This window comes from Alligator sinensis, unplaced genomic scaffold, assembly GCF_000455745.1.
Source record: "Alligator sinensis unplaced genomic scaffold, ASM45574v1 scaffold647_2, whole genome shotgun sequence".
Taxonomy (NCBI): Eukaryota; Metazoa; Chordata; order Crocodylia; family Alligatoridae; genus Alligator; species Alligator sinensis.
In genome coordinates this window covers 5,119,307-5,146,560 of record NW_005841832.1, presented here as the reverse complement: position 1 = coordinate 5,146,560, position 27,254 = coordinate 5,119,307, and the positions used below count along the sequence as shown (strand labels likewise).

General features: G+C 38.9%; 1 protein-coding gene across 3 annotated transcripts in view; it reads left to right on the top strand.

Moving 5' to 3' along the window:
- Nucleotides 1-22,932, top strand: part of LOC102369428 (hornerin-like) — an 80,582-nt gene extending 57,650 nt beyond the window's left edge. For all 3 annotated transcript variants that reach the window (XM_025197340.1, XM_006014994.3, XM_006014995.3), the window contains 23 exons: nt 747-785; nt 1,461-1,490; nt 2,315-2,356; nt 3,478-3,516; nt 5,355-5,384; nt 6,317-6,352; nt 6,630-6,668; nt 7,639-7,680; nt 7,911-7,949; nt 8,411-8,449; nt 9,335-9,373; nt 10,058-10,087; nt 11,129-11,167; nt 12,522-12,560; nt 13,325-13,363; nt 13,869-13,910; nt 14,698-14,733; nt 14,963-15,001; nt 15,737-15,766; nt 17,646-17,684; nt 19,826-19,867; nt 20,958-20,987; nt 21,142-22,932. In XM_025197340.1, the coding sequence (XP_025053125.1) occupies nt 747-785; nt 1,461-1,490; nt 2,315-2,356; nt 3,478-3,516; nt 5,355-5,384; nt 6,317-6,352; nt 6,630-6,668; nt 7,639-7,680; nt 7,911-7,949; nt 8,411-8,449; nt 9,335-9,373; nt 10,058-10,087; nt 11,129-11,167; nt 12,522-12,560; nt 13,325-13,363; nt 13,869-13,910; nt 14,698-14,733; nt 14,963-15,001; nt 15,737-15,766; nt 17,646-17,684; nt 19,826-19,867; nt 20,958-20,987; nt 21,142-21,249 (927 nt within the window). In that variant the 3' untranslated portion in view covers nt 21,250-22,932. The remainder of the gene's footprint in view (nt 1-746; nt 786-1,460; nt 1,491-2,314; nt 2,357-3,477; nt 3,517-5,354; nt 5,385-6,316; nt 6,353-6,629; nt 6,669-7,638; nt 7,681-7,910; nt 7,950-8,410; nt 8,450-9,334; nt 9,374-10,057; nt 10,088-11,128; nt 11,168-12,521; nt 12,561-13,324; nt 13,364-13,868; nt 13,911-14,697; nt 14,734-14,962; nt 15,002-15,736; nt 15,767-17,645; nt 17,685-19,825; nt 19,868-20,957; nt 20,988-21,141) is intronic.
- The last annotated feature ends 4,322 nt before the right edge of the window (nt 22,933-27,254 follow it).

Here is a 27,254-nt window from a genome sequence, read left to right as displayed (position 1 = left end):
ACAAAACTTGCTCTGTGGGTGACAAGCGGTTTTAGGATTGATTCAGTAAAACCTGATATTTCCTCAGTTAGGTTCCCATGGTTGGATATGATAGGTCTGCCAGGGTTCCTTTGTTTGTGGATTTTAGGGAGCATGTAAAAAGTCCCTGGGTTAGGTAGCGGGGGGATCAAGGTCTGTAGTTTTTCTTGTAGTCTTGATGGAAATGATTTGATGGTATTGTTGAGTTTTTTGGTGAAAAGGGGAGTAGGATCTTCTTGTAGTTCTTTGTAGTAGGTGGTGTCAGAGACCTGTCTCTTGGCTTCCTTTATGTAATCCTCACGGTTTAGAATGACTATGGCTCCTCCTGTATCTGCTGGTTTTATTACTATTTGGTGGTTAGATCTTAGAGATCCTATGGCCTTTTTCTCTGGTAGAGAGAGGTTGTTATGGTGGCGTGTGTTGCTGATTATTTCATTGTTCATTCTTTCCCTGAAGCAGTCAATGTAGCAGTCAAGGTTAGGGTTTTGTCCACTGCAAGGTGTCCAATCTGATGGTTTTTTGGGGCTTTTTGGCATTGATCCTTTCCTGTTGTCAGAGGATGAGTTGTTGTTGGGAGTGAGTTCAGTTTGGTCGTGGAAATATTCTTTGAGGCGCAGGCGTCGGAAGAATTCTTCTAGTTCTCCACAATGAAGTATTTTATTAAGGTATTTTTCTGGACGGAAAGAAACCCTCTGACACAGAAATAACTGATTTTGCTTCTTCTCTAGGCTTCCTCTGTTTCAGGAGACAGTCAGTCCAGTGATGAGGTAAGAATTCTTCCCACAAGGTTTGTGTTTAAAGTTCTTTCTTAGTATTCCCCTTAAAAGTAAATCTGACACTTCACTGGTTCTTGGAAGTAAAATGAACATCTAAATTTCCAACATAGTTTTATTTTTACAGAAATCGTCTTTGAAATTTTCCATAGAAAAAGATTATAAAATAAAGTGAACTAAAAACTAAACTTTTATTTTTAGCTTTGAGAAGGGTCCTTTCATCAAACTGTTCAGGAAATGGAACAGGATCCTTTAAATGGAAACGTGATTTCTCACTTTTTGGAAATTATACCTATCATAGTATCATCACCATTAAAAAACATTGCTTATTCCCAGGCAAACAGATCTTTTCCAAAGAAAGCATCTCTTGCTTTATTAATTAGTCATCGCTCCTGAATCTGTGTTTTGCTCTAAGACCTTTTATAATACATTTGGAGTTGGAAATTAGAAAAGGGATTCTAACCATCAGACAGGTGAAGTTCTGGAACAGCCTCCTAGCAGGAGTAATGGGATCCAGAAATCTAACTTCTGGTTTGATCGAGCTTCATCAGGTTGCATTTTAGTTATGATGATGTAGTTGTCAATATCAGGGATGTGGGCTCTGTTGGATAACTGAGGAGTACCCTCATTTGTAATTAAGACAATAACTCTTTTCTGTTTCCTTTACAGGAAGAATGTGAGTCCTCTAAAGAGAGTTCAGTAAGTGTTTTAGCTCCCTGCATGGACATATTTCCTTTTTTGTCAATTATTCGTGTTAATATGATCAGACCCATTTATTTTTGTACAATAGTCTTTTCAGCCTAAATGTCCCTGTGGCTAACTTTTATATTGCTTGAGATGAAAATAGATATTTCACATTATTAGGTGTTTGGAGAGAGATGTACCTTTGCTGATCCACACAGTAAGAGTTATGCTTAGTTTATCATGCAGCATAGCAGTCGATGGATTCTGGTTTTCATAAAATACTTGAGGAGCAGTGTCTTTCCCTGCAAGAACAGACCTGATTTCACCAAGTGCTTGGTTTTGCCAAAAAAATGTAACTCATGCCAAAGAATGTGCAGTGCCAACTCCGTGGCTTGCCCAAGCATGAAAATCTGTCCAGAAGCAGACTAATTTACCTCACCCCCCTTGCCATTTCTGCTGATAAAATACACCTGAACAAAGTGACTAAAGAAAAGATTGTAAAATAGGGCAATAAGTGCTGACCACTGGAAGTCTTTGGACAATCAGAACTGTAATGTAAAACAGGAAAAGTCCCCAGTTAGGGCCTTCCTTAAGTTTCTAATACTAATACCCTCTAATCAGCCATGGTTATATAGGTAATATATATAATACCTGTATATAATACAAGCAATATTCATGGACCTCATGCCAGTCTTGGCAAATGGAGCAGGTATTAAGTTAGAATCGTGGCATTTGTCTCTGAAAATATTAGAATGGGGAGTGGTGAGAAGTGGGAATTTTAGTTTTTTGTCTGGATGGAGGAGATGGTTACATTATTTTATCATATTTTTCTTTTTCAGCATGCATCTCATACTATACTCAGAAGTCGCCCCTCATCAGGGGTAAGCAATTTCCATATGTCTTTCTGTGTTTTGCCTCAGGCTGGCCTGTGTTAAAAAATTGCATTTTAAAGAGCTTCAGAAAGTAAAATAATGCTCAGTGAACCAGGTCTTCTAGAGTCTACTTCCATTTACAAAGAAAGAACTGCTTGGGATGAAGCTTGTGAGCTTCTGAACATTCAGTTCCCTCTTCTATTTGAAATACTGTCCATGTGAGAGGCAAGGATTCTTAGGATGATCTCTTTTATTGCACCACCAATGTACTTGGGATAAAGTTAAACAAACTTTCAAATGCAAGACCTAAAGAAGAATTTCTTGCATGCTAAAGCTTGTCTAACTTTAGCTGATCTACATACTTGCTCCAATAAAAGTTATCAACCTAAAAAATCTTTGCCTTTTCAATTAGTTTTGGACCATCAGAACTGCAATATCACTTTTACAGTACAAAATATTGTTCAATCATTCTTATGGATGCTAAGGTGTCCCATGACCTTGTTCTTAATCCCAACATTTGCCCTGTTAGTTTGCTTGCTAGAAAGTTCACACTCATTTTTAGCATAAAAGCAGCACCTACTGAATACAAAGAAAAAGTGTCAGGTGAATTTTCCTTCTTATTATTGCTTTCAGTAACTTCTGAAACTACCTCTACATCCTCCCTCGCCATGTAATTTATGCTTGCTAGATTAAAGCGATCATTGATGCATCTACCTATGCTGGAGTCCCATTTTATGTTGTAGTCCAGACACATTCCTTGGTTTCAAGAATCCCTTTAAGATGGAAGAAACCAACATGAAGTTCCTCTTCCTCTGGAGGCAGTCATTTTGGTGGATAGGTACAAACTGGTTTCCCATATTTTGACCCAACGGTTCCTTATTCTAGAATGGGACTTTTTACTAGACTATATAAATAAAGGAACATGCAAGAACATGGCCTAATTTCTGCCCAGAAATATCACTTTACATCTGTTCACAGAGTAGGAAACAACAGAGACAAAGTAGCATGTTCAGCCTCTGTAGTTTGTAACACTAAGCAGAAAAGTCAGTCATGAAAGATATGGGCCTTTCATCAAGTAGGCCTTGATTAAGGTCCATGAAACAAATTTACTTGTTTCTGTTTGTCTCCAGGACTCATCGTCCTCAGTAGGCAGCCAAAGCAGTGGAAAGGTAAGAACTCTTCCTTTTCAGTATGTGCGCTTTTGTCCCAAGGAAATGCTTTCTCCTGCTTCAGTGTACAAAAAAGGAATATCTGAGTAATCTTGTTTTTGGTTCTGGTTAAATTACCCAACATAATTTTCCACTACTCATGGGGTGGAGGGAAGGAAAGAACTCCACTTCTCTCTGGTCTTTTATTCCACAAAAGTAAGAAAGGAAATTTTCATACAAATAGTCTATTTTGGGTATGGTTACACAGCAAACCAAAAGTGTGATTATGGCACAGACATACTTGGGCTTCCTTAAGTGGAATTAATAAAGGTAAAGATAGCAACAAAGATGCAGCATCATGGCCTTCAGTAATGATTGGCAACCACAACATATACAGGCATGTCGCATCTTACGCAGGGGTTATGTTCTAAAGGCTGCGCGTAAGGCGAAAATCGCGTATAGTGAAATCGCATATTACCGTGCCAGCGGTGACTGCCTCTGCCTCCAAAACCTGCCGCCGTGGAGCCGTGCTTAGAGCTGTGTGGCCGGCGGCACCGGCGCAGCGCAGGGTGGTGGTGGGGATGGCTGCATGCCGCCCAACCACCACCATGCCCGGTGGCCAGCCACACAGCTCCGGGCACGGCTCCATGGCAGTGGCGGGAGGTTTTGGAGGCAGAGGCAGTCACCGCTGGCAGCATGGTGGTGGCTGGGCCTCCCAGTAAGCGGCAGTGCCGCGTGCAGACTCAAGCCCCGCCCCCCCTCCCTACCCACGTATAGTTGAATTTGCACAAGTTAAATGTGCGTATGATGCGACATGCCTGTACCTACACCCCTGGAAACCTTCTGGTGGGTTCATAGCCCATAACCTACTTCCTGCCTCCACAACTTTACTCCCAAAACTAAATGTGGTAGCAAGACTATGGTTAGGGCTACATTCTCACCTTCATTTTACTACCCATTTTGGCTTCAAGAAGCCCTTGGACACAGAAGTAACTGGCCTCTCACCTTTACAAGATCCCTCTCCCACAGGAAGCAGCTATTCTGGTGGACAGATCTTCATTTACAATGTTTGTTTTAGTCCATATGCATTTCTTTCACCAAAACATGGCAGACCTTCCCTCTGTGCAACAAACTGCTCTGAGTTATTCATTTCAGCTGTTCATTTTAAGCAATGGGAAATAGTGCTGGAGAGAGGGAAGGGAAGACACAAAATCATGTTCCTCTTTCACTGGTCTTTCATTCCATAAAATTCATTAAGAAAGTAGCTTTCCTTTTTAAGAGGCCTTAATACCAAGAAGCCCTTTGACACAGAAATAACTGGTTTCTTGGGGTTCACCCAATAAGGCATTCATCCAAAAGGTCTTACAGCAAAATAAGGTAAGAAATAACAAATATGGATATGGGTGCCATTAATCAATAAATCCAGGAAAGAAACACAAACTTTTAAATAGAAATATATAATTGCATATTATTTAGAGCTTTATACCTTTCATGGTATCTTCACCCTAAAGATAACTGCCTAATCACAGGTAACATGACCTATTGCAGAGGAATGAGCTCTTGATTTATTAAACAGTCAACACTCTTTACCCTGTGTTTTGCTATGAGGCCTTTTATAAAAGGCCCATTTGGGCTGGAAATTATAAGAGAAATTCTAACTATCAGAATGTTGATGTTTTGGAACAGTTTCCTAGCAGGAGCAATGGGATCCAGAAATCGAACTCCTATTTCAGTAGAGTTTGTGGTTTAGTTATGATGCCCATAAAAACAGGGATGTGGGCTCTGTTGGATAACCAAGGAGGTCCCTTTATATGTTTCTCTGGTCTCAACACAGTAATTGTTTTCTGTTTTCTTTACAGGAAGAATGTGATTGCTCTAAGCAGAGTTCAGTAAGTGTTTTTGTACTCGGTATATAGACATGTCCCCTTTTCTTCTTATTATTGAAACCAAAATCCAATTAATTGGGTTAGATGCATGTATTTTTATACCATACCTTTTTTAAGCCCAAATGATCCTCTAGCTAACTTTATATTTTTGAGATGACAGAAGATATTTCAGGTTATCAGAGAAGGAGGTTTGTATCTACACTGAACTACAACTATAGTTATGATTAGTTTACCATGCAGCATAACAGTGGCTGGATTCCTATTTTCAAACCATAAATAAGAAAAGCAGTATATTATCCTTCAATAATAGACCTGATTTCATCAAATGGTGGGTTTTGCCAAGAAAGTCACTCACACAAGGGAGCGTGCAGTGCCAGCTCTGCAGCTTGTCCAACCATGAAAATTCACCTCAGTCCCCTTGCCATTTCTGCTTATAAAATATATGTGAACAAAGTGCCTGAAGAGTAGATTGTGAAACAAGGTGATAAGTACTGACTAGTCTGAGCCCTTGGACAACTGACCTAGAATACACATTCACAAAGATACTAATATGAAGCTTTTTTTAAACATGGGGATATGGCCTATTTAGGGAGAGATGACCTTACTCTAGTCTTTAATTACACAAAAGAAAGAAAGGCGTCTCACCTTCAGACAGTCCCTTTGCATCTGTCTACAAAGCAGACTTTACAGCTAAGGCCTAACCTAAGCAGTACTTGCTTTCCACGAGCTAGCATGGGTAACAGCTGCTTGGATTTCACCATGAACTAGCACTAAAGTGTATCTAGTAGTACATCATTCATGGTGATGCTTATACCATAGCTAATACCAATAGAGCAACCCATGCTACAGAACCACCTTATGTTGCAGTCCAGATATATTATTTGATTCCAAGAATGCCACTGACATAAAACCACCTGCATTCTTCTCTTATCCAGGGTTCGTCTTCTGAAGGCAGTCAATCTGGTGGACAGGTAAGAACTCATTTTTCCCTGATTAGAACCAGTGGGTTCTAGACAGTCAGTGCAATGCACACAAAAAGGAAGATGCAGTTATCTGTCTTTATTTCTATTGGGGACCTTCATATTTAACCACTTCTCAGAGTAAACAGCATAAAAAGTTCTGCCCTTGTAGTTTGTAATACTAAGCAGAAAGGAAAATCCATAACAGGAAAGGGCCGTTTCGTCAACTAGGACTTGATTTCTAGAAAGCCCATGAAATAGCAAGTAATTCTTTCCATTTTTTCCCCAGGATTCATCTTCCACAGGAGGCAGCCAAGACAGTGGAGCAGTAAGAACTCCTCCTTCTCTGTATTTATCCTAATGTCCGTCCCTATGAACATCTTTCCTCTTAAAATGACCTTACTCTGGTGGGTAAAAGTAGCCTGATAGACCTGTTCTGGTTAAACTAATCCAGATAAGCCTTTACAAAGGATGCTTCTGTAATGAGGATGAGCAAGGGTTTGTGTTCACTTTCCTCAAGAATTTTTTCCCACAAAAGCAAGAAAGGAGTCTTTTGGGGATATTCCTGCTTAGTAGACTGAAGGTATGATCATAGTACAGGTAGGCACAGTTGTACTATCTTTATTGGAGATGACACTGGTAAGAATAGCAGTGAAGATGCAGCAGTAAGGAATTCTGTCAAGGCTGATAACCAAAATACCTAGCCTCTCAGAGGAATTGTGGTCTGGTTGTTAGCACATGCCAAGGTCATGTTACTGTGTCTTCACTGATTCATTTCACTGCACCAGAATTTATCACATCACCTTAATGGCACATGTAGATGCACCCAGTAAGTCTCTTCCTCCAAAACAGTACAGTATCTCTGAGTGTACAAGTAAAGGACAAAGTATCTAACTTCCCATTTTTCAGCCTTCACATTAAATCACTTCCTAGGGTAGTGTTCGAGAATAAATTGGATACATCCTCCTCAGGTTGCTGTCATTCTGGTGAGCCAGGAACATATTTTAATTCACAGCCTTTACATGTTTCTCACAGGGCATTCCTTTCACTAAAAATGACAGCTCAGTGTTGTATGGAGAGAATACATTCAAAGTAATCTGGTTTACCTTGGTAAAACCTCTATTTACTTTACCTTCATTTACTTAGTAAATGGAAACTACACAAGTAGTAGGCCAAAATCACAGCATTTGACTCTGAAAGTATTACAATGATGAGTGGGAGGGAAGGGTGAATTATAGATTCTTCTCTGAGTGGAGGAAAAAGTTAATTTATTTGGATTTATTGTTATTTCTTTACAGAGCGAATCATCTGATCTAGTCAGAAGCCATATCTCTAGAGAAGTAAGTAATTTCCATCTCCTTTTTCTGGGTTGTGCCCCAGATGGACTTGAGTTCAAGTTTGCATATAAGAGCTGCAAAAAGTAAAATCACACCCAAAGGCATATACAAATCAGAGGTTCTGTAACACCAAGCAGAAAAGCAAAAGTAGTAAAAGATAGGGGCCAGCAAACAGGCCTTAATTTTTAGAAGGCCCATGAAGCAGAAATGAATTCTTTCCATGTTTTTCCCAGAATTCATCTTCCTCAGAAGGCAGCCAAGGCAGTGGAGCGGTAAGAAGTCTTCCTTTTCAGTATTTATGCTGTTATCCCTATGAACTTCTTTTATGTGGAAATGACCCCTGCTCTGGTTTGTTACCAGGTATCTCTAAGCCGTCTGATATACAAATTCTGGTTCATATGTTCATCAAAGCCTTTCCAAGGGTTGCTTGTGGATGATATATTTCACTAGACTAACTGCATAGTTAGGAGAGACTTTAGACAAGGTTTCAGTCACAATGTACCCTTCCTCTGGCTGTTCCCAACTACGCAGGTGGGCCACATAAAGATAGGACCCCAACAAATGTAAGCAGCAGATATGGACTATGGATTGGGGAGAGACAAGGGAAGGAATGTTCACCATCTGCTGTTCTTTAATCCCACAGAAGATAGTAAAAGAAATCTTTTTCCTTCAACAGGCATTAATGCCAAGAAGCCCTTTCACCAAGAAGTAACAAGTTTCTTGTCTTTTACAGGGTTCTTCTTCCTCTGGAGGCAGTTTTTCTAGCGTACAGGTAAGCAGTAATTTTCCATCATTGTGGCCCAGTTGGGCTCTAAAACTGGGCTCTTCACTGGAATATATTAGCAAAGAAAAATCCCAAAGTCTTGGTTTCTTTCAAGAAACTTCACATCAGATGCTCCATGTGTTGGTTCTGATTGAATTACATGTGGTAAAGGATGCTTGTGGAGAAGGGAGGGGAATAAACACTACATTTCTCTGTTGTTTCTTTCCACAAAAGCAAGAAAGACCTCTTTTCTGCCAACAGTCCATTTTGGTTATAATCACACAACAAACTAAAAGTGTGATTATGCAAGAGCTGGACATAATTATACTTACTTAAGTGATGGTAGCACAGGTAAAGACATCAGTGAAGATGCAGTATCAGAGGCATCAGCAAAGTGTGGCAACCACACCATATACCCACATCCCCAGAAGAAGTCTTCTGGTTGGGTTTGCAGCACATGGCCTCCATCTTTATTGCCACAATTAACTGTGCTGACTAGACTGCTCGCAGCAGAGGTGTTAATTTCCCACATTCATTTTCCTTTCTAGAAATACTCATTGGCTTCAAGAAGCCCTTGGACACATAAGTAGCTGGTCTCTCATCTCTTATGGGCTTCCTCTTCCACAGGAAGCAGTTATTCCACACTATTTATTTACTTTATGTTTCTGTCCCAATACCAGAAAATGGCAGACCTCCCATGTGTGCAACAGGCTACTTTGAGTTGCTCAGTTTAAATAATAGGGAATAGTGCTGGAAGAAAGGGAGGTGAGAGCATGTTCCTTTTTCACTGCACTTTCATTTCACAGAAGACACCAAGAAAGTAACTTTCCATCAACAGATTTGATGTCAGGAAGCCCTTTGACACAGAAATAACTGGTTTCTTGTCTTTTACAGGGTCTCCCTTCCTCAGGAAGTGGTCAGTCTGGTGGACAGGTAAGCACTCTTTTCCCACTGCATTAGTATTTTCAGTTTTATCCCAATATGCTGCTCGCAGGTAAACCTGACACTATTCTGAGTCCTGGAAGAAAAGGAATATCTGTGTTTCCAGCATAGTTTTGTTCTCATGTAAACCTAATTGAACCTTTCTATAGAATGGGGCTTAAAATGAGGGTGTTTAATGGTCTTGCAAGAAATAATAAATACATAAAGGGTGCCATTTCATCAACTGGGTCAGAAATAGAAAAGGACCTCTTGGATAAAAATATGTTATTTCATATTATCTAGAGCTTTATACCTTTCATAGTATCTTCTCCATTAAAGAAGACTGCGTAACTCTCAGGCAAAATTACCTCTTGCAGAGGAAGCATCAATTAGTAAATTCTCAGCACTCTTTACCCTATGTTGTGCTATAAGGCCTTTTAAATATATTTGCACGAGAAATTAGAAGAGGGATTCTAGCAATCAGTTTAATAAAATTCTGGAACAGACTCCTAACAAAAGCAATGGGATCTAGAAATTTAACTACTATTTCAATGGAGCTTCATTAGTTTGTAGTTTAGTTATGATGACATGGTTGCCCACAATATCAGGAGCCTGGGCTCTGTTGGATAACAGAGGAACATACAACTAGACCTCCTCAGTACTTAACACAATAACTGTTTTCTGTTTTCTTTACAGAATGAATGTAATTGCCCCAGCAGTGGTTCAGTAAGTGGGGGGGCGGGTTTGGTGTATTTGTGTTTCTCCTTTTTAACAATATCTGTGTAGTAAGATAATTTCCAGTTAATTGAATTAGATCTATATATTTTTTATGTGATGGCTTGTTCAGCCTGATTATTCCTGTGGCTGTACATGTATTACTTGAGAGGAGAGAAAGTATTTCACATTATGATATCAGTTCATTAAAGATGGGGGCTGATCCACAACTGCAGTTATGATCAGTTTACCATGCAGCACACCAGTGAACATTCTGTACCCACTTTCATATAACATAAATGAGAAAAGCTGCATTGCTCCCTGCAAGAATAGACTAGATTTCACCAAATTCCTCAGTTTGCCAAGAAAAAAGTCACACACAAGAAAACATGCAGGTCCCCCTCCGCTCTGCAGCATGCCCAAGCATGAAAATCTGCCTGGGAGCAGACAAATTCAACTCAGCCCCCTTGTCGTTTCTGCTCATAAAATATACCTGAACAAAATGACTGAAGAGTAGATTGTAAAACAAGGTAATAAGTGCTGACCAGTTTGAGCTCTTGGAAAATATGACCTAGACAGTAATGTCCCTTGTAAATGTCCCCACTTTGGACTTACGTTTCTAATTGTAACCAGTTGTGGTTATAATATGATATCTTGTGATTTTATGAACTTTGTGCCAGTCTTGGTAAATGGAGGCTAAGCAAGTAGTAAGCCAAAATCACGGCATTTGACTCTTAAAATATTACAATGATGAGTGGGAGGGAAGGGTGAATTTATAGATTCTTCTCTGAATGGAGGAAAAAGTTGATTTATTTGGATTTATTGTTATTTCCTTCTCCTTTTTCTGGGTTTTGCTGCAGATGGTCTTGAGTTCAGGTTTACAGATAAAAGCTGCAGAAAATAAAATCTCACTCAAAGGCATATACAAGTCAGAGGTTCTGTAACACCAAGCAGAAAAGCAAAAGTAGTAAAAGATAGGGGCCCTTCCAGCAAACAGGCCTTAATTTTAGAAGGCCCATGAAGCAGAAATAATTCTTTCCATGTTTTTCCCAGGGTTCATCCTCATCAGGAGGCAGCCAAAGCAGTGGAGCGGTGAGAAGTTTTCCTTCGCAGTATTTATTTTTGTATCCCTATGAACATATTTAACCTGGAAATGACCCTGCTCTGGTGTGTGACCAAAGCCATCTGCTATACAAATTCGGGTTAATCTGTTTATCAAAGCCTTTCCAAGGGTTGCTTGTGGATGGTATCTTTCACTGAACCAACTGCATAGTTGTGAGAGAATTTAGATGAGGTTTCAGTCACAATGTTCCCTTCCTCAGGTCCCTCCCCACTTGCACGTGGTCCACATAAAGATAGAACCCCAACAAATTCTTTCATCTCTCATATTTCTTGAACCATCATTGCTACCACATCACTACTATCAAAGAAATCAACCAGTTTTTATTGCAAAAGTCTTCATCTATTTAAAAAGAAAGAAACACTTGAACTAAGTTACCTGGTCACTACATCTTGCAAGGATTTTCTGTATTCTCAGTGCATTTTTGCATATTTCCACGGATATAAAGATTCTACACTGTGACCATCTCTATGCCAAATTTACCGTTTTTTCCAAACAAATGCTCCTCTAATATCCTCTAACACGGAAGAGCTGTGGAAGGAAGGGAGAAGTAGAATTGTCTATTTTTACTGATCTTTTTTAAAAGAAAACCAAAAATAGGTAAATTAAGGCTGCATACTACTTACTGAGTCCCTCCTAACATGGAAATAAGTGGGTTTCCAAATTTTTTTCCACATTGTTTATTCATCTGAAGGCAGTCAGTATGGTGGAGAGATAGGAACTTCTTATTCTTAATATTTATAATTTTTGTCTCAATGAGGGACCTATTTTACCTGAAAAGAACACAGATCAATGATGTGCAATGGGGAATATCTGTGTTTCCTAATGCACATGTTTTGCTTGAACAGAACTACTGTGAAACATTTCCAGACACACAAGGCTATGGTCTATTTGGGGAGAAATTATCATAGTTTGGTCTTCAATGACACAAAAGAGGTGTCCCACCCTCAGACAGTCCTGCTTAGTAGGGTCAAAAATGACCTGTGCACTGCCAAGACTGCATAGTATTTGCACAGCAAGTACTTTAGCAAACTAAATGACTGTGCAGTTCTAACTGTGTAGACATGCCCAGTGGGTTCTAGACAGTCATAGGAGTGCACAGGAAAAGGAAGATGCCATTATCTGCCCTTACTTCTGTCAGGAAGCTTCACATTTAACCTCTTCACAGAGAAGGCAAAATAGAATTTTCATCCTTTGGTTTATAACGCTAAGCAGACAAAGAAAATCTGTAATACAGAATGGGTCAGGGCCCTTCTATCAACTAAGCCTTGATTTCTAGAAGGCCCATGAAATAGAAATTTATTCTTTCCATTTTTTTCCCCCCAGAGTGCATCTTCCTCGGGAGGCAGCAAAGGCAGTCAAGGGGTAAGAACCATTCCTTCTCAGGATGTATGCTTTTGTTCCAATGCTTTCACCTGGAAATGACCTTTCCCTGTGGGTTCTGGTTAAACTATTCATGATAAGCCTTTACGTGGTAAAAGAATGACTGTATCATTATGGGCCAGCGAAACATAGCTATGCTTCCTTTCTGCAAGCTGGTATTGAAAACTATTGCAGTGACGAAGCAGCCATGTGGACTTCACCATGCATAAATAGCAAAGTCTGCATTCAGGAATGTAACTCACAGTCAAGTTTCTACCTCCACATGTTTATTTCTGTGCCTTATTCTAGCTAGGTTAGAGCTTGCACAGATAAGCCTACCCATACAAGAGTCCCACCATATTCTGCAGTCTAGCCATATCTTTTAATTTCAGGAATCCCTTTAAGACAAAGGAACCAGTTTCTTACCTGGTGTGGCATCCCTCTCCCTCTGGAGGCAATCTTTCTAGTAGACAGGTGCAAACTAATTTCCCATGCTTTTGATCCAAGGATTCCTTCCTCCAAAATTGGACTGCAATAGATGGGTAAATAAACATGGAAGTATGTGGTCTAATTTCTGTCTGGAGATTTTACTTTGAACCTCTGCACAGAGTAGAGAACAACAGAGACAAAATAGGAAGTTCAGCTTGTGCTTGTAATGCCCAGCAGAAAAGCAAAAGTCACCGAAGAGAGGGACCCTTCCATCAACCAGGCCTTGCTTTCTAAAAGGCCCATGAAAGACAAATTTACTCTCTCCATTTTTTTTCCAGAACTCATATTCCTCAGGAAGCAGTCAAAGCAGTAGAGAGGTAAGAACTGTTCCTTTTCAGTACTTATTCTTTTGCCCCAGTGAACATTTTTCACCTGCATATGACCTTGCTCTGGTGGGTAAAAAGAATACCCAAGCAACCCAATAGACCTGTTCTGGTTAAACAACTCCTGATAAGCCTTTACAAAGGATTCTACTGTAAGGGGGATGAGCAAGAGGCTCACCTTCCTCTGGCACAAAAGCAAGAAAGCTGTGTTTTTGGGATATGCCCGCTCAGTAGACTGAAGGTGAGATTGTAGCACAGGTGAGGATAGGAGCGATACAGGCTTCCATTAAGGCTGACAACCAAAGCATAGACCTAGCCTCTTACGGTTATGTTGCCATGTCTTCACTGCTGCAGTAAATGGTATTAGCTTGATTACTGGTAGCCAGATATTATAACCTATGTGTAGTGTACGGCTCCACTTTCCTGTTATTTTCTAGACATAGAATTTGGTCTAAAGAAGCCCAACAGACAAAAATAATTATTTTCTTATCTTTTTCAGGATTCCTCTAATTCAGGAGGCAGTTCTTCTGGTGGACAACAAGTAAGCAATAACTTCCCCTAATACTGACTCAGTGAGTCACTTCCTTCCAAACAGGACTGTCTCTTTGAGTGTGCAAATAAAATACAAAGTTTCTAGCTTTCCCTTTTTTCAAGAACTTTCACATTAAACCACGTCCTAGAGTGGTGTTCTAGAATAAACTGAATACTTCCTCCTCAGGTGAGCAAGGAATGTCTTTTATTTCACAGCCTTGACATGTTTCTCCCAAGGCATTTCTCTCACTAAAAATGACAGCTCAGTGCTGCATGGAGGGAATACATTCAAAGTAATGTTTTACCTATTAATTTAAGAAGCAGATATGGGACTAGGGAGAGACAAGAGAGAGAATTTTCACCATAGGCTGTTCTTTCATCCCACAAAAGATAATAAGAAAGATCTCTTTCCTTCCAATTGCCCCAGTATTCCTCTTGAAACTGAACCTGCCCTTCACAGCACCTTGGAAATAAATGATTATCTAAGTTTCCAGGATAGTTTTACTTTCACATAAATCCTCATGTAAACTTTCTGTAGAACAGGTTTTTACCCACAAAGGTCTTACCTTTATGCTAGAATTTTTTTAAAAGGAAAAAAAATAGGGGCATCACTTCAACAAATAGTCCAGGAATGAAGCAGGGCCTTTGAAATGGAAATATGTGATTTTACACTATTAAGAGATTTATTTATTTCATAATATCCTCACCATTAAAGAATAATGCTGATATCCCAGTTGAACAGACATCTGCCAGTTTATGATTTGGTTTTTATGATGTGGTTCCCATCTTTTTTACAGGGTTCTTCTTTGGGAGCCAGTCGTCCTGGTGGACAAGTAAGTCATTTTTCCCTAGAGCAGAATAAATTAATATCTAAACAGCTAGGTTAACCATCTTTAACCTTTTCTTATAAAATGGTTATGAAAAAAAGTTTGCATCCAAACTATTTGATCTTTCCAAATAGTGGGAACAATAATAACTGATAAAAAAGTGTGGCTTTCTAAAATGTCGTGGAATTAAAGAATACCTATTAAATGGTAATATGTGATTTCTTACTATTTACAGAGTCCATCTTCCTCAGAAAGTACCGGATCTAGGGGACAGGTAAGCTTTTTTCTCTCCTCGTGTTCAGTTGCTCTATTTTTCTTTTTTTTTATTACTACTTTAAATTTGGCAAAAATATTAGTGTTTTCCTTGAAAAAGGTGGGCATTACTGAATAGAAATTATGCTTCTTTCTTTTACATCCGGGGACTTGTTTTCTTCTTGTGTGTGGTTCAGACCTACCAGTGTAGCCATTTCAGAAATTGCCTTATATGAGTTTTTGTGTATTGAGTAGTCCTATATTTAGTTTTTCTGAGAAATCTTATACAAACTAACTTCTAAAGGATATGTATTGGATTGTGAATCACTGAAAACAGGGATTAAAGGTGATGACCTTCAATATTTTCCATTTTACTAATATTTTTTCTTATGCTTCCACTTATAATAAGCTTTATTTTTTCATGGTATTTTTACCATTAAAGAACATGATCTAATTCCAGGCAAAAAAGAGCACACTTAAACTCATTTATTCAAACACTCAGAATTTCTTTACACTGAGCTTTATTTTATGGCCTTTTAGAATAAATTTGAGCTGTAAATTACTATCAGCCAAATGGTGAAATACTGGAACAGCTTTCTAATTAATAGGAATAGTGGTGGCAAAATGAGCTTCATCTGTTCATGTTAGGGACTATATAACACATGGTTGCTACTCTTTCAGGACAGTGCACTCAGTTCACTAGCCAACCATATTTCTGTGTTCCTAAGGAACTAACTGGTTTCTGGTTTCTTTATAGGGCGGATGTGTTTGCCCAGCTGGGAGTTTAGTAAGTATTTTTTTGTTAACTGACACGATTTCTATCCTTCTCCCTCCCCCACTGTCTGTGTAATTAGAAAATTCCCAGTGTATTGGATTAGATCCACCTATGCATATATGATAGCATATTCAGAGTGATTATTCTGTGGCTTTATTTATATTGCTTGAGATGACAGAGGGCATTTCATATATCAGCTCACCAGAGAGACAGGGATGTACATTCATTGAACCGCAACTATGCTGTAATGTCCAATCATCATGCAGCATGCCAGTGGAGTTACTCCTTTTTTAATAAAATATTTTAAAAGAGCAATATCTTCCCTTCAAAAACAGATCTGATTTCACCAAATGGCTGGCTTAGCCAGGAAAAGTCATTCATATATGAGAATATACACCACCAACTCTGCAGCATACTCAACTGTGAAAAATCTATTGATTAATTTTAAACTATTTTAATTTTATTGGTTAATTGAAAACTATTTTAACTATTTTAAAATTATTAAAAACTATTGAGAGCAGACCATTCTAGCTAATCTTTCTTGCCTTCTGTGCTTATGAAATATGTCCAAACTAAGTTACCTAAGTGTTCATAATAAAATGAGAATTAAAGTGCTTACCAACATGAGCGCTTGAACAATCAGAATGTAGGAAAATCTACATGTTCATGTGGATTCATTCATAAAATTGATACTATTCATGCAGAGTAAAAGGAGAAAATAACATAGAGTATGTCTAATCTTTAATTTCAGCAAGCAGTTTCTCATATATAAAATATATGCCTTTTTCCCATTAAGCTCATAGTAAAGTTAGACCATTTATACTCAATACCTGGTTTCTAATTATTTTTTTTACAGAGATTCCGTCAGCAGCTAATGTGACATATTGGTTAAGACATTTTACATGAGAATTTATAGTTTTCTTTCAGTATGTCACTCAGTAAATTGGAAGGAATGTCTCTGTGAATGGATATGTCAATAACTGGTTATGTTACAAGGGAGTTTCTTTCCTTTGGATGAATGCCTGAGAATGGTCTCAGCAAATTGGAGAAAAAGGAATCTGTTGGATTTATTATTTTCAGTTGTTACTTCTGAGAGATCAGAGATCTTTTTAATTCAGTATGGTATCTTTTTCTGAAGAGTTCAAATGTTACAGTCTATCCTTCTGTACTTGTGTTATCTTGCATTCCAGGAAGCTGGAAAATACAAACAACATAATGTGTCTTCCTCAAATAAACCTGAAGTTAATGATTTACAATTTTCTTTTGTAATGGGGATCTTTTTCCTCAGTGGACAGGCAATATAGTGGATAGGAAGTAAGCTTGCCTCATAGTAATACCTGTTTATTTCCCCAATTCCTTGGATGTGGTCAGTTTCTGTTAGTATGGGAAACGTATTGTGGGGCTACTTTTCTTCAGGTAAATATTTTGAAAATATTGGACAGGAACCTGTAAAGAAGTTGTCTCTGCATTGAAGACCTAAATTCATTTGGCACCTCCATTTTGGACTGCTAATTTCCCTAGATGTTTACAACCTGGCTTTCTAGTCATGCCCTAATCACCAAGCAATGCAATAGGCTTAGGGGAGACAATCTTTCTCCTCTCCACACAGTGATCAAGCAGCCTGCTTTGCAGCCAAGAATGTAAGTATCATGAGCCAGAAAGACAACAAGGAAGGAGTGAAATGTCATAGTCTACTTTCCTCCAAGGGGATAGCCCTGGATTGTGTTGTGTTTCCTGCTCCCAGGCTTGTTACATCAGATGCGGGTACTAGATAAAAAATTGAAATAATCCAGGAAACTACCCTGAAGCAGAATCATGCATCACCTCATCAGCCTTTGGTTAAAAAGTTGTTGTTCTTTGAAATAACCAGTATCCAATTGTTCTGTTACAGAACAGACAAGCTTCCGGAGGCAGTCAGCCTGGCAAAACTGTACGTAAATGTTTCCCATGTTACTGTTTTTGTGGTTTTTCTCCCAATACGCTTATTGGTAAATCTAGTTCAGTTATCTGAAGAGTAGAAAAATTTATATTGATTATGTGAGAACATTAGGTATTTTACTTATCTGAGATAATCTCAGCACATATGAGCACAACACTGATTCTCTATGATGCATTTTTGAGGCCATGTTTAATTTGGTAATAGTTAAAATTGTAATAAGGTATATTAATTGTGGAATATAATAGGTCATTTCATTATTGAGTGGGACCTTTTATTGAAGAGTTGTTTCAGTTTCATGCCACAGTAATATAACATCTTAAGGTCAGGGTCTCATATCTCAGTATCTTTACCTGCATCTTCTTATATAAACTTGATTGGCTTTCTTTGGACAAAACATTTGAATTTTTATATTAAAGGAAATGGTGACCACCACCACCTTCTCTATTTTGTAAGTCAGTTTTGATGTAGGTAATTGGAGTCATCTTATTCAGTGTTCTGTTTATGAATATTTTTACCTAGCTTATTTTGTCTCTGCTAGATAATCTCAAAAGCAGAGATTTGCTCCTAAAAGTGATCTTTTAGTTTATGGGCCAAAGTATCTCCCCTTTCATTTATATTCTCCTCTTCAGTGTTTCAATCCATAACAGTATAATCATTATACCTACATTCTAATCTGTGGGATGTTATGACCAATTTGCCATTTGCAGTACTTTTTAAATAAATGCTTCTTCCCAGAAAGTAATAAGCATTCACCATTGTGAAAGTTAATTTCTCAGCATCTACTTTTATTTTCAAACAGCCTCCTTTTTAAAATTTCCTTCAAGTTAAGTTGAAAATGAAGGGACACCGTAGTGCTCACCACTTAGTGTTTCATTCCTTGAATGAGAAGTTCTGAAATGGAGTAGTTATCTTTTCCTTAAAGTTATGTAATTCAAGTTGCCCATTTTCTTCTGAACCTGTTTCTCTCTTGTTGATTGTAAAAGTGGTGAAAAATTGGAATAGGCTATTTAGAGAAGCCGTAGAATCTCCATCCTTAGAAGTTTTCCAAAATAGGCTAGACAGCCACTTAGCTGAGATAGTTTAGTCAGGACTGCTCCTGCCTTGACCTTGTGAGGTCCATTCCAGCTCTATTTTCCTACAATCCTATGATCTTCCCCAGGAGGAAGTCAGCCCAGCAGACCAGTAAAGTACCCTTTCTATGCAATATTTAGCATTTTCTTCCAATATAATATTGAATAATTTGAAAATGGGACTCTCTCTGAATCAGAGCACAGGAGAATTTTTGAAGGATCTCTTTCACTTTTGTTCTATAATTCAGTTTAATAGTTCAATTTCTGTCAAAGTTTTTATATCAGCAACTTTGAAACTTGTTGACAGTGTATTGTAAAAACACCTGAGAGCAATGAATTGTCTAGCTGAGATAACAGCAGGGGTCTTGTTTCAGCAGCAAGGTGTCCAGCACTGACTATTTTACTTTGCTGAGAAGTAGGGAAGTGGAAAACTGGAAGAAAAAGCAGGCACTTTGCTACATATAGTAAACTCCAAATCAGTTATTGTATTACTTGATAGAAGGCCCAATTTTGCCGCCCTTACTCATAAAGATTTAATATATATATGATTCTTGTAAAGTACTTCAATCTATACAAGACTCATTAGAGTTGATGGGACTATTTGTAGAGTAAGATATTGCTCACAGGTGGCAACATTTGGAGCTACAAACTGCATTTAGTATGCAATAACCATAAAACCAATAGTATATGTACTACATAATAAAATGTAGTTTATTTTCCATTTAAATAAGCGTTCACTCAAACAAGCCTTCTCCATAAAAAAAAATATTTAAATTTCTGTTTTTTTCTGAAAGTTTAGTTTTTGGGTTTTTTTAAATCCCCATATTAACTTTTGCATAGGGCAGTGTGGTGGACTGAAAAATGACAAAATAGCATTCACATTTCAAAATTACTCATTTAATCAAGAAGGAGGGTGCAACTAAATGGTGAAACCCTGACTGTATCAGTTACAAAACTCCTACTGGCCAGGATTTCATTCCAGGATCATGTCGTCCCTTCAAACAGGCTTCTACTTTAATGAGCCATTTAAAAAACACAAGTGATTTGCCAATTTTTTTACAGGGTTCATCAGGGTTCCAAGGAGGCAGCCAGTCTGGTAAACCGGTAAGAACATTTTTCCCAACAGTATTTACTCTTTTCTTCTTCAATGCCATTTAGTAAAGTGGAAACTTACATATTGGGTTACCATGTGGCAGATTTTTCATAACGTAATATATCATTAGGCCAGGAAGTAATATGACTTGCTACAGAACACAGACCACTGGACTTGCCTGAATTAATTCCTCTTTGAACTAGGTTTTTGGTTGCAACTGTGTTGATCTAAGGACATAGGCAAGGTTATTTGAGTAGATGTGATATCTTTTATTAGACCAACCGAGTAGTAGGGGTAACTGCGCCCAAAAGCTTGCTAAGAACTTTTTTCCAACTACTTGGTTGGTCTAATAAAAGATATCACATCTACTCAAATAACCTTGGCTGTTTGAAGTAGTGCATATCTTGGGTGGGGTGGGCAGGGATTAAAACATTTCCAGTGAAGGAGAACCTACCACATTCTTTGTAAATTGTTCTAGTTATTATTTTTAACGCTAAAAGTTTGCAGCTCATTTAAAGCTGCAGTTTGTCTTGCTTCAGATTCCAGTCATTGGATCTCACATTTTTGCTAAGCTAAAATGTTGTTTATTGTTGTTTAAACAACCTAGGCTAGGTTGTTTATTATCAAATATGTATTTCTTATAGGCTTTATCGGCTCTGATCAAAGTAACCCATTAACTTTCTCTTTGATAAGCTCAACAGATTTAGCTTTGAGAGTCTCTCACTGCAAAGCATATCTTCCAGTCCTTTAATCATTTCCATAGTTCTTCTCAAAACACTCTCCAGTTTATCAGTGTATCTTTCTTGAATTGTGGGTCACGGAACTATGTTTAGAGTAGGGAAAGGCACAAAAGGGAGGAAAAAAACCCCAGCTCTAGTCTTTCATTAAATTGAGCAGAAATGTAAAGTAGATGAGCTTAATTTACTATTCTACTTATCCAGTCTTACATCTGTGCAATCCTGTTATCTCCAAATAGAGTAACAACCTTTAAAATCACTTTCTCAGAGTAGAGAATCTGACTCCCATCCTTGATCACAAACAACACCATATCTTCAAAGCTATTTTGCATGGAAAATAATTGTTGTTTCTAATTTTTCACAGGGTTCATCTATTACAGGAGGTGGCCCAGTGGTAAGTATTTTCCCATCATTTCCCTAGAGCAATTCCCTGAAAATTTCCAGGCTTTGAGAATAGCACTGAATAAAAATGTTCTTTGGTTTGTATTTACCAAATTATTCCCTGTTGCTTTCAAGAGAATTAATAACCTTTCTTATGTTCTTTGTAGAGTGCTGCTGGGAAACAGTTTCATCCTGGACTTCTGATTCTTTTCAGCATTTTGAGTGCCTTTACCATCTCTTCTTCAGTTATGTCAAAGGCTTATATGAATTTCTGAAGTCATATGATTGGAGTCCTAGATATTATAACATCTGAAATATCAGATTATCTTATGTATAAAAGGTTTGGCTTGAATTTTATGGATATGTCATGTGTCTTTGCTATAATGTTATGTATAGCTAAAATGCCATGCACTTGATTAGTTTTACCTTCATTTGAATCCATAATGCACATCAGTAGTTAATTTTTCAGTATTTTTGGCATCATTGGAAGAGAGCATATTGTGCCCTAGCTGTATTTTTTTTTATTATTATTATTTCTTATCTAGGCATTTGGTTAATGCTTCATTTAAACTTGATCTAGTCACTAATACACCCACATGGGAGATATTTATTAAACCAGAAAAAAATATGAATAATAAATTGTCAAAAGTGAAAGCCCGATGGCTCTTTCTAGTCGTCATTGCATAAAAGAGAGCCCACACAGCTTTTGGTAAAAGGCCTCAGTAGGACAAAATTAGAAACAAAGCACAGCAATTTTGAAATGTCATTATCTATTACAGAAATTATGCCAGAGTTCAGTGTGAATTTGGTAAAGCAGAAATTGTCATAGCAGTTAAATTTTGTATAGTTCCTCTCTGCCATAAAATAAGTACGTTGAAGAGAGACGTCCTGATGCTTATAAACAGTGGATGTCATATGTTTCAATCACCTGAAAATATCTATAGTTTTCCAGAGAACCATAATAGGGAATACAGCCCAGAAGAGGATGATGACCTAGGGGCTTCTGAAGAACAGACTTTTTCCTTTGGGGATAATTCAGAATGTAGCTTACAAAACTGATAGCATCACTAGATCATTACCCTTTTGACAAATATTTTGCCTAAATTGTGATAACTTTAGTAAATTTAATTTCCAGAATGATGTGGAAATCCATAAACTAGTATTAATATAACCAATCTTTGATTGTCAAGGACTTGCCTCAGTTTTTTCCTCCGTAATTTCCTTTGGAACTCTATTGGAAAGTGTTGCCTTTGAAAGGCCTCTCAGCAGTGCTCAGTGTATGCACACTAAAAAAATGCAGATGACTCCCAGAAAACAAAAACGCTAGCAGTTTAAAAATGTAGTCTGACCACATTTTGTTCTCTAACAATAAGCTCCTTTGGGACAAATACAGTGTTATTGCTTGGACAGTGACAACCACATTGGCCCTTAAACAATAATGACACGTTTAATACTGTTCCTAATACATGCATAGTATTCTTATAGTATGGCATGTTTTAAGCTAGTGGCAGGTGTTAACAAGGTGCATCCCTTTCAAACATTTTTTTAAATGAATATATGGCCTATTGAAACTGCATGTAAAATTAAAGCTTAAAGCTGCTTACAACTACACATAGACTACACAAATATACTTTGAAGCAGATACAATGGATGAAATTCTGTTGTCATTGAAATCATCTGATTTTAACAGGGTCAGGAGTGCATCCAGTGTTGTCTTCTACGTTCTCTACAACAACAACAACGACTAATACAATAATACTTGCAACAAATCCTGAGTTCCTTACACAGGAAAAAAAAAGAGTTTTGTCTGAATAAGAACTTCAAGATTTGTCTCATAATACTGATCTTAAAACCATTCAGATACACAATATAATATTCTCTAAGACACGGTATACTCTAGTGTTGTTTGCATATATTGCACCGCTTTAATAAATTCGTCACTGATTTCATACAAAAAATTGTTGGCATCATTCATTATTTGTGCCTTTATATTGACTTAAAAATATATATTAAATTATTTTTCAGTGACGTTCTTGTGTACATGATAGCAAAAAATGTGGGTAGTTATGATAAGGAATGGACATAATGGAAATGCCACAATTGTAACCATCCCTATTCCCACTCCAATTAAAAGTTTTTTTCTAAAATATTTACTATATAGATTTGTCTCTCTAGTGGGTTATGGAATAGAGAAAATCCCACACAATTTACTGATTCGTTTTGATGCACTGGCTGGGGGAGTAGTTAGTTGATTACATGATTTCACAATGATTACACACTTAATTCATACAACACAATTTTATTTTAAAATTCTTTGCTACGCATATAACGCTGCTTAGCTTTAAGAAATAATCCTCCAAATGCACTTCCTTCCCAAACAATGCTATAAGATTTAGTATTACAAAAACAACTACAATTACAACTAAAAGTTAAATTTGAATCAATACTATTATTTTCATAATATACTTACAATCCGAGAATTCCGAGAAGCCAAACACCTAAATATGGTTTCATTCCTCAGTAGTACAATTTAATGGGTTGGCCTCAGTAGTACAGTTCAATGGGCTCGCCTCAGCAATACCATTCAATGGGCTGGCCTCAGCAGTGATAGAACTAAGTCCCCTTCCTTCAGTCCCTTTCGGGCGCTCTGCAGCTTCAGCGTGAACTAAGAGATTCGTATTCACGGAGAGGGTGGTTCAGGTGATCAGTCTGATCCGGTCTACACTTGCGATTCTTCCTTCGTTGTTCTGCAAGTGTGATTACCTCCAATTTGGGAGAGTAGGTTACAGTTTTTATTGAGTGAGTTGCCATCCTGGGCTCCTCCTACCCAAACCTGTCATTACTCCCAAATTTGGGCTCAGATCTTACTTAACATATTCTTTTGCTTAGTAATTAGTTTCTTTTGTTGATCATTTTAATTACTTTGGGGAACTTCCATACCACTGCAAGTGACCTTTTCTTTCCAATCTTGTCAAAAGGCCCTAGGGTTTGATCTCTCGGAACTCGGGATATTTGCATTTTTAGGTTCTCTTTGTTAAAGACCTCTAAAGATAAAATTCAAGAGTTAAGACTTTGAGCAAAGTCAGGACCTTTCGCACGTAGACCAAAACAATGGCCTAGATAAGGAGATAAATCTTGTCTTCTTCCTGAAACTGGCTAATGGGCAACTATTACAAACATTCAAACTATTTAATTCAATATGACAATTTGGGGACAGACAGTTTTTTTAAAGCAATAGCAGGAACAAAGGTAAGATGGGCTTGTTCAGTGTTCTAGGTAGAACCTCTGCATTGAAACAACAAGATGGCAAAGGAGAGGTTTTCTGAACAACATCGTTCCTTAACATAGTAAAATTCCTTCTGTACTGTTAGAAAACAGTGACTTTTCCTGTGATTCTTCACTGTGTTCCGTAACAGCCACTGGAAGATTGGATTCAAATTCCTATAGTTACCTTGGGCTGCTGCTTCTACGTGGGGAAAAATGTCTAGTTCGGACTGTCCTTTGCATAGGGTGAGCATCAAGACTGTAACTAGAAAGAGGGAGAAAGGAAGCATTCATATAATGAAAAGGACTATAGCAATTCATGTTAGTTTGCCTTTGCTCCAAGAATTTATTGGAATTTGTATTTAGTGATTTTTATACTATATCAGAATTGTAAACACTATACATGAAGGTCGTTTCACTATATCTTTTTTTAGAAGAGAGCCATTGTAACAGAATGTACACTTACTCTAATGAGTTTTAGACTGGGAAGTAAAGAATATTGGAGTTGATTGAAGCACGGGGAATTAGGTGGGCTGAATGTAATTACCCAAATTGAAATTGGACCAAAAAACAAGGACTTAGATTTATATTCCTGTAAAAAGCCACTAAGTGTTGTTTAATGACAAGCACACAAAAGACAACAGTGCCTCAAATGTGACAGCAGGTGAAAAACACTTCCACATGGAGCTGGGGAAGGATGGACAAGTTCTTAAAGTGGATCAAGTCAGTGAAGTTCTAAGGATCCCAAAATGCACCCCAAGCAATCTTAATGCCAATGCTGAATAGCTGCAGTGCCAGTGTGGATGTGGATACACAGATACAGTTCTGTGTGATTCCACAACACACGTGCTTGCAAACAGGCATGGCAAGCCTCAAGCACACAGGGCTAGAAGCCCAGAGTGGACCTTGGTTTGAGCTCCTGGACCTGTGCTTCGGACTTGCCGTGACTGTTTGCCTGGCACTGTAACCTCAGCCAAGCAGCAGCCCATTTCAAGGCAAAGTGTCTTGCCCTCAAAGCAGAGAAGAAAGAACAGAGGAAGGAAAAGGTGAGGAATCCTGGTCTACAGCCTACTCTCCTCCATGGAAAGCCTGCAACATCTACCAATGGATCTGTGACTCAAGGATTGGACTCTAGTCACCTCAAGACCCATCAACAAGCTGTGGTAGAGATCCTCAGATCAAGGGATTGCTGACAACATACACAGCGAGAACAAGAGGTGTTTACTTCACATCCGATGTGATCCCTGTCTGAATCTTTGGGCTTTGTTGCAGGTTAATTTTAGGCAGCTTGAGGGGCTCTTAACCCCTGGATTGCTCACACATTAAGACATGTCAACTAGTTTTAAGTATCCTTTGGGCATCTTAAAGTTACGCTGCTCCAGGGCAGGTTTATCTCTGACCCACGTTATCCAGCTTGTGTTCCACAAACGTGTGGCCACTCCCCATAGAGAAGCCACTGAAGTTTCGGTTCTCCAGCATCCCAGGAAACCAGGTCCTTTTCTCTCCCCCTGCGGGTCTGTGGGGACGACTGTAGCTCCTAGTTGAGGCCCTGCCAGCCAGCCCTACAGAAGCAGGTCAGGGCCATGCGGCTGGGAGAGGTTCTTAGCCTGACTATGACTGCTCTCAACCCAAGCTATAACCCAGATCAACAGTTGGGAAGCTTAAAGCGCAACTTGTAACCAGGCTCTTTAGCAGCACGAAGCCCCCCCGATGGATCTGTCAGGTGTGATTCTTCCAAGCTTGAGGTCAGTGGGCTCCGGCCAGCGCTCTCACTGGCTTGTTATTCAGACTGAACAATTTAAAGGGAGGACCCAGTGTTGTTGGCTACAAATGTCCAACTCAGGATCCTTAAAATTCTGGTTTATTAGGTGGATTGAAACACTGTAATGAAATCATAAACCTTGGGGCTAGTCCCCACACATGCACACACACAGTAGCAAGCTACAAGAGTCAGGTATATCTATCCCACAGGTGCTGGGGTCTGCCATTGATGGCCAGTCAAGGCTTCTTTCAGCGTGGTGTTATCCTCCAGAAGGGGGTCGCCGGCTGGTCCTTCTGGCCGGATAGGTCGAGTGCTGGTCAAGTTGGAGATCAAGAGGGCACCGCTGAGGGTCACTTTTCACTGCTTTTTATCTGTCCTTGGCAGACTTTGGTGACTCCCCAGTTTTCAGGTTTGCCCAATCAATCCAGGGGTCGTTGACCCTCGTGGGACTTCCCCCTCAGTGGCTACTGAATGACATCTGTCAGCCCCGGGGTTGTCGGCATGTACATGCAGGTTTGGGAGTCTGTTGATGAATTTTGAATAGGGCTCTGGGAGCGGTCAATCTGGAGATATTCAGCCCAAAAGTTGGTCCCCAGGGTTGATTAACTCAGGCCAGGGCTTCTCGCCCTTGAACAGTGAGGTTTAGAGACTTCCCGGTTGCTACATTGTCTCCTATTGATTTCTTCCCTTGGTTGATCTGCGGTTTCCCTAGGTGTCAACTGCTGCCTGCTACTGTGTTACCCTTCAATCACTGATTCTTGATTCCTGCCCTTGTTTACATTGTTACAACGTATAGCTTACTTCTGAAACTAAACACATTTAGTTAAAAGGTGAGGAGTATAAAATATAAGCTACAAGAGTAATGCCATGGCGCACAAATAGATAAAAATACCAAAATACAAGGGGAGATACAAAATACACGCATACAAACTTTAAAACACAATAAGAAAAGGTGGAAGAAGAGAAACATATCCAACGAGGGGAGAGCAAATGCAGGCAAGAGGAAAAGGGCGCTTTCTGCTACAGCGTCTCCCATTTGGCGCAGTTGGGGCCAGGGCTAGCTGGGCTTTTCCAGCTCCTGGCGGAGCTCCCCTCCAGCAGCCCAGGTGTGTGCGGGGATGTGCACGACAGCGCTGGCTCCCCCAACCAGGCTCCTGGGGTGACAGAGGAGCTGCGGACGGGCCGGGACAGGCCGCACGCCTGGCAGCCTGTCCCCGGGCAAGGCGCGAGCCCCCGCGTGGGCCTTTAGCCCGG